Raw genomic sequence first — 12,207 nt, 5'->3', positions numbered from 1 at the left:
AACCACGAATCCATCTCCATTTCTGTAGTTTTGTCCTTTCAAGAATGTTGTATACACAGAATCTTGGAGGCTGTGACCCTCTGGGCGGGTTTCTTTCGCTTAGCCTGTCCCCTGGATCTCCATCCAAGTTGCACGTGTCTCAGTAGCCCATTCTTCCTTAGGTCTGTGCTCTGCTCACGGTGTGGGTGTAGTACTGCATTTAGCCGTTCACCTGCTGAAGGACACCTGGGTGGCTTCAAGCTTTTGATTACACAGAAGGCCGTTCTGAACATTCACGTGCAGGCTTTTGTGTGAACATAAACTTTCATTTCTCTGGAATAAATGCCCAGGTGTACAATTTCTGGATGGTAAGGTAGTTACCTGTTTTGTTTTAAAAGAAATTGCCGCGCTGTTTTCCAGGGTGGCTGTGCACTGGTTGGCTTGCATGTTCCCTTAAATGGCTTCATCGAAGGAAAGGCTCTTCTGCAGGACCTCTGGATGCAATGTACCTGGAGGCCGAGCTGCTGTGGGTAGGGCTTGGGGCGGTGCTGGGAGCCCCCCAGGACCCCTCCACAGCCTGCAGGACCAGGAGCCCAGTTAAACTAGGTCCTTCCAGCCCTCACAGTCCTTGCTGGCTGAAAGCAGCAGTGAGAGAGGGGAGAGTGTTTCCGCCGTGCTAGTTTGATAGTATTGAGCTAGAGGCTTCATTTTCTGTTTGAACTTAAATTTTGCTTTACCCTGAGCCTAATCTTGAGGGCCCTGCCCTGTGGGCCGTGCGAGAGATGCAGACTGTGTGTCTGCTGAGGAGAGGAGCCCCCCACTCGGTGGTCAGGGCCTCCTGCTAGAGACCTACATCTAAGGCTCTTTCTTTGTTCTCACACGTGTGTGTGTGTGCGCGCGTGTGCGTGCACGCGTGCTGGGAATTGTGCGCTAGCGCCAAAGGGTATGGCTGGAGGGGGAGGGGTTGAAGCGGAGGCAGCCAGGCCAGGAACCTACAGTCAGACGAGCAAGAGGAAGGAAGTAGCAGCGAAAATAGCCTGGGTGGGGCGGGGTGTAGAAAATATCAAGGGGAGGGCAGGATGGCTGGTGTGGGGCTGACGGAGACCTTTGGAGAGAAACGGGGGCAAATAAGACTTCAAGTCCAGAAAGCGAGGTGGCTGCAGGCCGTGGAGGAGCCCCTCAGCAGCAAGTGGAAAGGGGGCTGAACTAGAAGTAAGACACGTTGGTATTTTTGCTTTTTTATTCAATGTACTTCTGGTTACGTTTCATTAGGACTTCCTCACCTTGTCTCAGACCTCGCATTAACCCCTCTCACCCCTGAGGTCCAGGCGGGCTTCTCCACCCACACGTGACCTGTCACCCCCGGAAGCACAGGACCCCTGTTGGGCACATAAATCCCCGCCCCCAGCTTTGGATCAGCGGTGCTGATGGACCAGCGGTCAGGAGCTGGGGAGGCTCAGGCCTCTGCTCAGACGTGAAGAGCTGGTGTTGGGCGTAGGGACAGAGTAGAACAGGGCCCCTGAGTGGATTCCTTCCCAGGGTCCCGGGCTCTCGCGTTTGATCTCAAAGCCTGATGACTAAGCCTGAATTGACACCATGCCAACTGGCCCTCCTCTGATAAAAAGTGATTCTTTCACTTCTCTGGAACAGCAGCAACTCGTTTTGGAAAACTCTAGCTCTAAATCTTTAGAGCCGTTCACTCCTAAGAGCACAATGGCAGTGGTAAGGAATTCCGGTCACAGCACAGCTCCTGGGGTAAAAGCTTCAGCAGGTCCTGGGACAAAGCCCGTCCTGCAGGCCTGAAGGAGAGGAAGTGGTCTCGCTCTTTAAGAACGGGAGCAGCGTCCAAACTAGAAATCGGGGCTGGCGTTGGGGTGGGGGCAGCTGCCCAGCCAAACAGAAGCTGCTGCGGTGGCCCCGGGGGTGGGGCTTGGGGCTCACACGCTGGTTCTCATCACCCTGTATGGTCTTTGCAGACGCAGAATGTTCAGCTTAACAAAGAAATGACGCTGGCCAGCAACCGGAGCCTGGCAGAAGGAAACCTTCTCTACCAGCCCCAGCTGGACTCTCTGAAAGCACGTTTGACCCAAAAATACCAGGAACTCCAGGTGCTCTTTGAAGCCTATCAGATAAAAAAGACCAAATTAGGTAACTCTTTTAGGGTGATCTTTCAAGAATAAAGAGCTGAGGGAAGGTTGCATTTCCAAGCTGTTGCACTAACCAGGAAAGAAGTGTTACTGTGGGGCAATTTCAGATTAAGGCAGTCACTACTGCTGTGAAAAAATAGTTTATATATAGGATTGTGTCAGTAATTTAGAAGAATAGACTTGACTACTTTTTTTTTTTTTTTTTTTTTTTTTTTGCGGTACGCGGACCTCTCACTGTTGTGGCCTCCCGTTGCGGAGCACAGGCTCCGGACGCGCAGGCTCAGCGGCCATGGCTCACGGGCCCAGCCGCTTCGCGGCATGTGGGATCTTCCCGGATCGGGGCACGAACCCATGTCCCCTGCATCGGCAGGTGGACTCTCAACCACTGCGCCACCAGGGAAGCCCTTGACTACTTTTTAAACAAGACTCTACCTCTTCCAAACAGTATAGAAAAAAGGCAATTTTTCTGAATTATGATATACAACGAATGCTTTATCCTTGAAGTTAGGCCCTCACAGTTAATGTTGAAAAATATTCATCACTGGAATACTTTATTTTAATGTCACACTTTACTTTGCAGCCATTATGAAGTGACGCAGGCATTGACTATTGTTGAAGGCTGAGTGCATTGGGGGTAGCTTTCAAGGAAACTGAGATTAAGAGAAGGTTAAAAGGGGAGTTCCCTGGTGGTCCAGTTGTTAGGACTCAGTGCTTTCACTGCCGTGGCCCTGGGTTCAATCCCTGATCAGAGAACTAAGATCTCACAAGCCGAGGGGCACAGCCCAAAAAAAAAAAAAAGGAGAGAGAAGGTTAAAAAATCACCCCCTTCAGTGAAGTGTACAGTGACGTCCGATACCATGATTCCTGTATCTGTGTAACTGCAGTAAAAATGCACTGTAACACACCCGACCAGAATGAGTAAAGGTGAAAAGACTGGCAACACCAGTGCTGGTGGGGATGCGCGGTTCTTCCATTGCTGGGAGGAGTGAGAATTGGAGAAGCTGTTAGCACCTGCTACAGTGAAAAGTAGGCATGCTCTATGATTCAGCAGTTCCACTGCTGGGTGTCTCCCCAACAGAAGCGAACGTTCACTCATGTCTATCAAAAGATGCACACAACGGGCTTCCCTGGTGGCGTAGTGGTTGAGAGTCCGCCTGCTGATGCAGGGGACACAGGTTCGTGACCTGGTCCGGGAAGATCCCACATGCTGTGGAGCGGCTAGGCCTGTGAGCCACGGCCGCTGACCCTGCATGTCCGGAGCCTGTGCTCCGCAATGGGAGAGGCCACAACAGTGAGAGGCCCGCATACCACACACACACACACACAAAAAAAAGATGCACACAAGAATGTTCGTTATAGCTTGCCTTGTGAGAGCCAAATTTGGAAACAGTCTAAGTGTCCATGTACAGAATGGTGGGTAGGTTGTGACACTTACACAACTTTCAGTGCCACAAAGCGCGGAAAGAAATGAACTGCCGGTTCATGCAGCAACACGGATGGTCTCGGAGACATGGTATTGAGCGGAAGAGGCCAGCACAGAGCACATACTGTGTGGTTCCACTTGTGTGAAGTTCAGAAGCAGGCAGGACTCTTGGGTAGTGGAGGGCACTCTGGGAGTGGCCTGGGGAGCCTTTGCAAACACTCTGTATCCCAGGCTGGGTCATGGTGGTTGGGTTTGTCTATGTAAATACATATATACATATATATGTAAAAATTCAGGTGGTGCACCTAAGATGTGTATACTTTATGTGTTTATGTAAATTATCACTCAGAACTCCAAAGGAAATAAATTATAGGGTTAATTGCAGGGTTAGGTTGCAAGGTTGGGTCACACGTTCAGTAATCGCCCCTGTATTGTGAGGCGGGAGGGTGACGCCGGCTGCCGTTACGGCCTTTCCTCTCAGCTTCCTGGAAAGTCAGCTCAGTAGGTGTGACCCTCCTGTCGCCTGTCCAGCGAAAGTACACTCTTTCTTCGAAAGGGAAGTGGGGAGGAGACTGGGGGAGCGTGTCGTCCTGAGGGGCCGGGGGTCATGGTGGTTTCTGAGGGTGTGCCCGTGCCCCTCACGCTCTCGTGCCTCCTGCTTCTTCCAGATAAACAGTCCAGCAGCGCTTCCTTGGAGACCCTGTTAGCACTTCTGCAGGCGGAAGGGGCCAAGATCGAGGAGGACACCGAGGTAAATCCAGCCAGCCCAGCGGGACGCCCCAGGGCAGTTACCTGTGCCTGGGCCCAGTTCCCCCAGGGCCAGGCGTGCCGGCTGCGCGGAGTGGGCAGCCCAGCCGGTGGGCTGGGGAGAGCGCCAGCCTGGGGGCCAGGGAGGCAGCGGGGGCGGTCTGGTCCTCAGGTGAGGGGTGCACGCTACACTGTGAATCGGCGCCCGTCCCGTCTGCGTCAGCTGGCCGGGCAGAGCCTGTGGGCACGACCAGCTGAGCACCCGAGGCTTAAGCCTCGCTGAGCCGTAAGGAAATGAGTCAGGGTCCAAAGTTGTGTGGTTGTAGCCTCTCGGGACTAGGCCGAGTGCTCTGAGGAACCGTCGGGCGGGGTGGCCCTCGTTGGTGCGAGCGAGTTTCTGTCCTGCTGACCGTGTGGGGCTGGCAGGGTGCAGCCAGTGGAGGGAGGGAAACGCTGGTCTCGGCCGGGGGCTTAGCAGCTCGGGCCCCTCACCTTAAGGCGGGCTCTCCCCAGGGCCCGCTGCCTGTCCGGCAGGTGGGACCAGCACCTCTCTTCCCGCTCGCTCGGCCCGGGTGGGGCACCAGGAGCGGCCGGGGACAGGGAAGGGATGGGTGTCCTCACGGCTGACTTGCCCCGTGAACCGGGTTTCTCCTGCTCCTCCAGAACATGGCAGAGAAGTTTCTCGATGGAGAGCTTCCCCTGGACTCCTTCATTGATGTCTATCAGAGCAAGCGGAAACTGGCCCACATGCGAAGGGTTAAAATCGAGAAGCTCCAGGAGATGGTGCTGAAGGGGCAGAGACTTCCACAGGGCCTGCCGCCGGCCCCGCTGCCCCCCAGGGTGCCCGAGCCAGCGCCCACTGCCCCCCTGCCCTACCCCTCCCCGGAGGCCAGCGGGCCCCCCTCCGCGGTGCCTCGGCGCATCCCTCCCCCACCGCCCCTGGTGCCTGCGGGACGCTTAGCCACGCCGTTCGCCGCCGCCCTGAGCTCAGGACAGGGCCCCCCGCACCCAGTGGCGCAGTGCCCACCGCTGCCCCCGCGCGGGGGCCTCCCCGCACAGCAGGGCTTCTCCCTGCAGCAGTTTGTGTTGCCACCGTACCCGCCGGCGCTGCCCCAGAGACCCCCGCCCCGGCTGCCTCCGCACCAGCCAGGCTTCATCCTCCAGTGAGCGGCCCTCGTCCTCCCCGTGAGACTCCCTCGCCGGCGCCTGCTGGCCGGGTGCGCGCACGCAGATGGAGGCCGTGAGCACCGGCTGCTCTGCCAGGGGCTCTGGTGCTCGGGCCAGGGCGTCCATCTGGTTGTAGAGCCGTAGGTCAGTGGTAAGCACACGTAGAACCCTGGTTGTGGACACCTAGGCGGTTGTGCGCTGGGCCTCAGCCGGGCATCCCGTGGTCGCGCTGGTTTGTGTTCTCGGTATGATTCCTCAGTCTGGCGTTGAATTTGTGAGTTTGGGGAAAGTCGTCGTCTCCCCCCCACCCCCCCCCCCGCCTCCGTTCCCACGTAGGATCGTGGTCCTCCCGTTGCAGCTTTATTTAATAAGCATGGTTCATCATTTCTGCTTTATTTTCAAGACAGTTCTGTGGGTCCCAGCCCACTGCCCACCGCGGCCTCTGGTGGGGGCCGGTCGGGTGGGCCAGCCCGGAAGGTGCTTCCTGAACCCGTGTGGGGCGGGCAGTCCTCAGAGTCCCTCCCTCCCCCGAGCCTGGATGCTTCAAAGCCACCCTCGGAGTTTGCACTCGGCCCCCTGCCACGTCCAGGGGCCGGGCGAGCTGCGGCGGGTGAGGAGGTGGCCGGGAGCTGAACTTGGCACAGCAGATGACGGCCCCAGCTCCTCCTCTGCCTCCGCCTCGAGCCAGCCCGAGGCTCTCTATGAAGAAGTACTCCTCCAATATTTTTACTATGTGTGTGATTTTCCTGTTTTATATTGGGAAAGAAAACTTTTTTGACACTCATAAGACCATTCAGGGAAACTTTATGAAAAATGCACATACTGTTCTGAGCAGGTTGAGAGTGCAGATGAAGTGAACGCAGTTTCCTTTCTTGCAAGCAGTGCATGGTCGCCCCCGCGGGGCCCGTGCTGTGCCTTAGCTTACCTGGTGCCAGGAGTGGCCGGACAGGCGCTGGGGCGGCGTCACCGGCCGCTGCTGCCCCGGCGGCTCTGCGTTCCGGGAGGGGCTTGTCTGCGTTCCTTGTTGTGTTGCAGGTGGAAGAAAAGCCCACCCGCCTTGAACCAGAATGCCCTTAGCCAATATTCTCTGCCTCTGGCTCGGCCTTGGGGCAGGGGTGTGACAGAGGGATGCCAGCAGCATCTCAGCTCAGTCTGGAGAAAGCCTGCCCCTCAGTGTTAGGGAGGTACCAACAATCTCCGATGCTCTGGCAACACCCCAGGCTGTGCCTGCCCCCTGGGTTCTCATCCGCATGTGCCACGTGTGCCGGATTCCCAGGGCCCCAGGCGGGGCTGGGGGTAGCGTTGCCGCCCACCTGTTGACCAAAAAAGGCCCGTGTGCTCAGTTGTGGAACTCCTGACTCTGGCCTGTGACTCCCCAACTGGCTGCTACCCAGGTGACAGAATCCAGGCAGAGCTCAAATGGGGTCTGTCCCGGCAGGCCCTGGGCGAGGCCACCAACCTTTGTCCTCAGTTACTGTACGTTTCTACTCCTGGACTTGAACTCCTGCTGTATTGTAATTGTTTTTAAAGAGAACAGCTGTATAGGACGATTTACTGCCCTGCCAGTCAGGTGGGCCTGTTAACGCCTGTGTCTCTCGAGAGTGGTGCCACCAGCCCTCACCTCTGCCGCCTGCAAGGGGCGCAGCCAAACGTGTGCGCTCGGTGTTGATGTGGGGGAGGGGCCGCCAGGCTGGCCTTGCCGTCTCCAGGGCCACATCTGAACTGTGCTTGTAAAGCTGTTAAGACCCCTTTTAATAAATAGAGAATTGTTAATAACGGCCCTGTCCTTTATTTGCCTGGGGACCCTCATGACGTGTTTGGTTCTAGAGTATCAGCAGTCAGCGTTCCAACAGCGAGGCTGACTGGTGTGGCTCTGAAGTTACAAAAACTAAAGGCCACTGAGGTGGTTGGTCTTGATCCGAGAATCTCAAATATGCACCAAAAGAGGCAGAAGGAAGCGCGCTCCTCCTGTGTCGGGGTGTCTTTGGGGTCCTAGCCGCCCTGCCAGGGCCTCAGCAGGGGACTCAGGGTGCCCCCTGGGCTCAGTTCCCCACCCCCCCCCCGGCTTCTGTCCACAGGCCAGCTGCACAGCTGATGGAAACTCTACTTAGAACATTCTCTGCTGATTTCAAGTAAATGATACAATCCTGTGGCCGGCATTCTGCTCTGAGACTCGCCCACAGGTGTTTAAAGGGGACCCGTGGCCAAGTCATGCGCTGCTGGCGGCTGGGAGGAGGGACCTCACTGCCCGCTGGGGCCTTTGTGGAACACGAGCACGAAGCAGCCCCGTGAAAGCTTCCCTATCGCTGTGTCCTCTAAACAGATGCCATTGCCTTCGTGTCACAGTGCCGGGAGGGTGTCTAGGAGACACTGCTATGGCTTTCCTGTAAGAGGGAAGCGTTTCCTGAGAAATCGCCTTGCTTTTTTGTTCATGAGAATGTGACTGACAGTTTTGTCTTTTCCCAGTGGCTGCTGGGAAGCTTACAGCCAAATCTGCAGTCCACCCCCCTTGGGGGCGCTGGGCTGGACAGAGCCACGTGTGATTCCTCCCTCGTCGGGGCTGCTTTGCTCACGGGACATCCAGGGAGGACCAGTGCCTGACCTCAGCCGGACTGGTAGGTGCTGCACGCACTGCGGGGCTCCACCGCGACGTGTGCTCACTGAGGACCTAGGTGCAGTCGGCTCACACCAGCCTTCACTGGTTTGGATTTGGTGAGAGAACCATCTGCTTTAGTCTGTTTGCCGAAGCTGTTTTCCTTGCAAATAAGGACCAGACACTGCTCCCTCTCACTGCCCTTCCAGTTCACGGAGGCTAGTTTTCAAAGCCCTTTCTCACCTGACCACACCCGCCCCCTCACAGCCCCATTTCATCCTCGGGGAAACCGAGGCGGGGGAGTGGCGTGCTTGCCACACGGCAGGAGCCACATGAGGTGCCCTTTTCCTCCCCGACCTGCGCCGTCCTTTGGATCCACAAATGCTGGTGACCTTGGGGGAGGGGTGCGGTTGCTGAGGGCAGCCGGCCACGGGGTGCTTCCAGGGAACGTGGGTGTGGGCACAGCCAGCTGCACTCTCAGGAACATAGACGCCTGGTAAGTTCTCCAGTGTAAAGGCTGGTTTGGCCACTGCAGTCAAGTCCAGCCAGGGGTCAGGGTCACCACCAAGCTCAGGCGTGAAATTCAGGTGAAATCCTTCAGATAAGATTTGTAACTGAGGAATCGGCCTCACCCCTCCCTCCCTGAAAGAGGCGGAGCTTCCAACAGCGCTGGGGGAGGGGGATCAAGACCCGAGGGGGCCTCTGGCTGGGAACAGAGGCCTCTCAGAGAAGAGCCCTTAGACTCCCCAAACAAGCGTCCCAGAGTCACAAACCTCCCGGGAAACGAGCCGGACACTTCTTGGCAGAACCGGAAGCGGGAAGGTTTTCTGTGGCTCCCATGTTCCACTGTTTCCTGCAGAAACTACGGGGGTCCCTCCCCTCCCCAGCGTACTGGCCCTGGAGAAATGAAGAAGCAGGCGCAGCCTCTCACTGTGGGGTGACAACAGTCAAAGTGCGGTTTATTGCTGATCTGACAGACACTTCAACACGAGGAAATACTACACGCAAAGCGAATCGAGCTGCCGCCTTGTGCTCCTCTCCAGGCCGAGATTCTTCCTTCCAGCCAGGCCTCCCTCTTCCCAGGAGGAGGCGGGGGGCTCGAGGAGAGCGCGTTCAGCCCTCCCGGAGGGCTGCCCCCTGCCCCAGGAGCACCAGGTGCCTTTGATCTGATCCGAAGAGGGCGCAGGCAGCTCCTAGTTTCTGGGCTTTTTCTGGCTAAGTTGGAGAGGCCTGCGGGAGGGCTGGAAACCTCCCAGGGATGGGGAGGCAAAGGGAGGAATGAGGTGGCTGGGCCTGGGGAGGGGCAGCCAGACCAGGGGAAAGAAAAACAGGAAGCAGGAGGGTCACCGCAGGTTCCAGCAGGAACAGACTCCAGGAGGATGGCAGCACCCGGCCTGTCCCCCTTCCCAGGCAAGGGTCTCGTCCTCAGCGCTCACGGTCACTGACGCCCTAGAGCGAGGCCCAAGGAGAAAGGGGCGCTACCCCCAGCCCACCTAAGAGCATCCTGCTTTGCCTGAGGCCGCACCAGGTCCCAAGAAGGCCACGAACAGGTGATGTCTTCCCCATGTCCCCAACAGCCAGCACAGACTGTGTTCTAGTCACCTCTAACCTCAGACCACGAGTCCCAGGGGCAGGGGAGGCCCGGCCCAAACAAACACCCCTTCCCGTAGCCCTGCTTTCTGGTGTGTTGCACACAAACTCACAAAAGATCTAACTCAGAATATTAGAAATGCTCCGTGTATTTCCTGAAGAGCTATGGCTCAGGCCTGCTGGGTCCTGGCTGCTCTGAGAAGTTCCTGTTGCAGGTAACTAGGCTCTCGTCCGGGAAGAACTGCTCCGGTCAGCCCCGGTCAGCCCTGAGCCCTTGCGCTCAGCGAGGGCTGGGCCTTCTCAGAGGCTCCTCAGCCACGAGGCCCAGGCCTGGCCGTCAGCCTCCCCGCTGGACCCCTCGGGCGCGGGGGTGGTAGTGGCTAGTAGTTGACGAGTGGAGCCGCGTAGCTGCCATCCTTTTTGTCAAGCTGCAGGAGTCAAAGGTGAGGGGGCTCGGTGGCCACGGCCAGGAGTGCCTGACATGCCTTGCGCCGGGCCCCAGGCACCCCGCCGCTCCTTGGCCCCTGCCCCTTCCCTGGCACGAGCCCTTGGCACCTGCCGTGCTCCCTGCGTTGCTGGGGCCGTGTGTCTGCCCCCACTGGTCAGTGGCTTCTGACCGTCCCCAAGGCCCGCTGCCCCACAGGCCAGTGAGCAGAGGCCGGGACAGCACTCCTGGGGCCCCTCTGCTGTCACCCCCCACCCGCACTGACTCCCCGCACCTGCTGGTCCTGCCTGGGGGCCACGCTGGGCTTCTGGGCCAGGGGCGGCTTCTTGGAGGTCCCACCGCGGGGGGCAGCGCTGGGCCGGCCGGGCTCATCCGCACCGGGCGTCCCCACGGCCCCGGCCAGCATGTAGTGCTGCTTCCGCAGCTCGCCCAGCCGCACGCGCTCCACCTCCAGCGTCTTCTCCAGCTCCAGGACCCGCACCTGCAGCCCGGTGCGCGGCCGCTCAGCAGGCCCACGGCCGCTCAGCAGGCCCACGGCCTCGCCCCAGGGGCCCTCCCGCCTTCCCGGAGCTCAGCCGCGGGAGAGGGACCGGAGAGGGACGGGGGCAGGAGGGGGGACTGGAGAGGGACAGCCGAGGGCGCCCACCTGGGTCTCCATCTCCTGCTTCTTCAGCTTGATGAGGGAGAGGCCGGAGAAGTCCATGGTGTCTGCGGCCAGAGGGGAATGGGTAAGCATCTGGGCACCCGCCCCCAGCCCGGCCGCTGCACCGGGGCCCCAGCACTCGCCTCTGTCCTCGATCTGCTCCTGGCCCGACCTGGTGGAGGCCACCACGCTGGCGGCCATCTCATTGACGGCACGTGAGCATTCCTGCAGGCGACTCAGGTGTGGGCTGTGCTTGTCGGCCTTCACCTGGGGGGGCAGAACGGCCTGCTGGCTGCACCACCCCCACGCCCACGGTCTCCCCGCCACACGTGGTGCCGCCGCCACAGTCGGGAGCCCAGGAGCCCTAGGGGAGGCTCACCTTGGAGGCCGCCACCAGCTGGGCTGTGCTGGCCGCGATCTCGTGGGAGCAGACGATGAGCTCCTCGTACTTGCCCGTGTGAAGCACCACCCTGTCAGCTGACTCCCTGGGGGCAGAGCCGGGCAGGGCCTGGGTCTCCGACCCCCTGGACGGCAGGCCGCCTCAACACCCCTCCCCAGACCCTGAGCACCACACACCCTGCTGCCCCCCCCGACCTGAGGCAACATACACCAGCTGCGTAGCTCCCCAGCCCACGGCCTTGGAGGCGGAGATGAGGCCTTCCGTCCACCTGGAATTCTTGGCGTAAAATTCCTGCTGCGTGGCTGCCCCCTAGTGGCGACAGGAGGGCGGGGTGGACCAGTCAAGGACGTCCTGGGTGGCAACAGATCCCCGCGGGTGGGCCCTCCTCCCCTCACCCCGGCCACTAGGGCGCATCCCTGGGCCGTGAAGGATTGGTCTGGGATTCCCAGGTGCGCTGCATGCACTGGGAGGGCCTGTCAGCACTGCACACTCGGGCGTCTTATGCCCAAGAAGAGTCCCGTGGTCGGCTTAAGCCACAGGGCGGGTGATCCGCGACCGAGAGGGCTCTGGAGTCAGGCCCCTTTCAGGAACCTGTCCCTCGATGGCCTAGCTGTGCAGCCTGCCCGCTAGGGAAGGGGTCCCACCTGGCCCCGTGAGACCAGCGGCCCAGCTCACCCTGCCGCTCTCCACGATCTCCTTCTGCAGGCTCGTGGATGTTGTCACCAGGAGCCGGATGGCCTGCCAAGACCAAGACGTGTGTCATTCTTGGGGGCCCGGCCAGGCACGGGGCCCGCCCTGGGTCCCAGCCAGCCACTCACCTTCATCAGGTCTGTGCAGGAGTTGAGGATCCTGAGAGGAGCAGAAGGGTGAGGAAAAGAGAGAAAAGGAGCTGCAGTGCGGCCCCAGAAGCCACGGAGGCATCAGGGTGCTCGGCAGGTGGGCCCACAGGGTCGGGCGTGCTCTGCGGTTCCCAGGCCTTCTTTCTGGAGAGCTAAGCAGTCAGGAGAGCAGAAGCCCCTCCCCCCCCATCTGGAAAAACTGGGGAACCCGCCCTGGGGCGACTGGCGGGCAGA

General features: G+C 59.4%; 2 protein-coding genes across 13 annotated transcripts in view; one reads left to right on the top strand and one right to left on the bottom strand.

Moving 5' to 3' along the window:
- VPS37B (VPS37B subunit of ESCRT-I) overlaps nucleotides 1–12,207 on the top strand; it is a 37,523-nt gene that overhangs the window by 19,132 nt on the left and 6,184 nt on the right. The window contains exons 2-4 of the mRNA XM_067701031.1: nucleotides 1,956–2,127; nucleotides 4,218–4,300; nucleotides 4,960–12,000. Of these exons, the coding sequence (XP_067557132.1) occupies nucleotides 1,956–2,127; nucleotides 4,218–4,300; nucleotides 4,960–5,463 (759 nt within the window). The 3' untranslated portion in view covers nucleotides 5,464–12,000. The remainder of the gene's footprint in view (nucleotides 1–1,955; nucleotides 2,128–4,217; nucleotides 4,301–4,959; nucleotides 12,001–12,207) is intronic.
- Nucleotides 8,984–12,207, bottom strand: part of HIP1R (huntingtin interacting protein 1 related) — a 72,985-nt gene continuing 69,761 nt past the window's right edge. For 11 of the 12 annotated variants that reach the window (XM_067701024.1, XM_067701021.1, XM_067701026.1 and 8 more), the window contains 8 exons: nucleotides 11,953–11,983; nucleotides 11,810–11,872; nucleotides 11,343–11,443; nucleotides 11,114–11,219; nucleotides 10,878–11,001; nucleotides 10,738–10,799; nucleotides 10,366–10,572; nucleotides 8,984–10,074 (listed from right to left, as the gene is read on the bottom strand). In XM_067701024.1, coding sequence (XP_067557125.1) covers nucleotides 10,027–10,074; nucleotides 10,366–10,572; nucleotides 10,738–10,799; nucleotides 10,878–11,001; nucleotides 11,114–11,219; nucleotides 11,343–11,443; nucleotides 11,810–11,872; nucleotides 11,953–11,983 — 742 coding nt within the window. In that variant the 3' untranslated portion in view covers nucleotides 8,984–10,026. Of the gene's footprint in view, nucleotides 10,075–10,365; nucleotides 10,573–10,737; nucleotides 10,800–10,877; nucleotides 11,002–11,113; nucleotides 11,220–11,328; nucleotides 11,444–11,809; nucleotides 11,873–11,952; nucleotides 12,024–12,207 lie in introns of all 12 variants that reach the window. The other variant, XM_067701030.1, reaches the window with a different exon arrangement.

This window comes from Pseudorca crassidens, chromosome 12 (genome assembly GCF_039906515.1).
Source record: "Pseudorca crassidens isolate mPseCra1 chromosome 12, mPseCra1.hap1, whole genome shotgun sequence".
NCBI classification, from domain to species: Eukaryota; Metazoa; Chordata; class Mammalia; order Artiodactyla; family Delphinidae; genus Pseudorca; species Pseudorca crassidens.
Note: the sequence above shows the minus strand (reverse complement) of the source record. Positions and strands in the feature narration are given on the sequence as shown.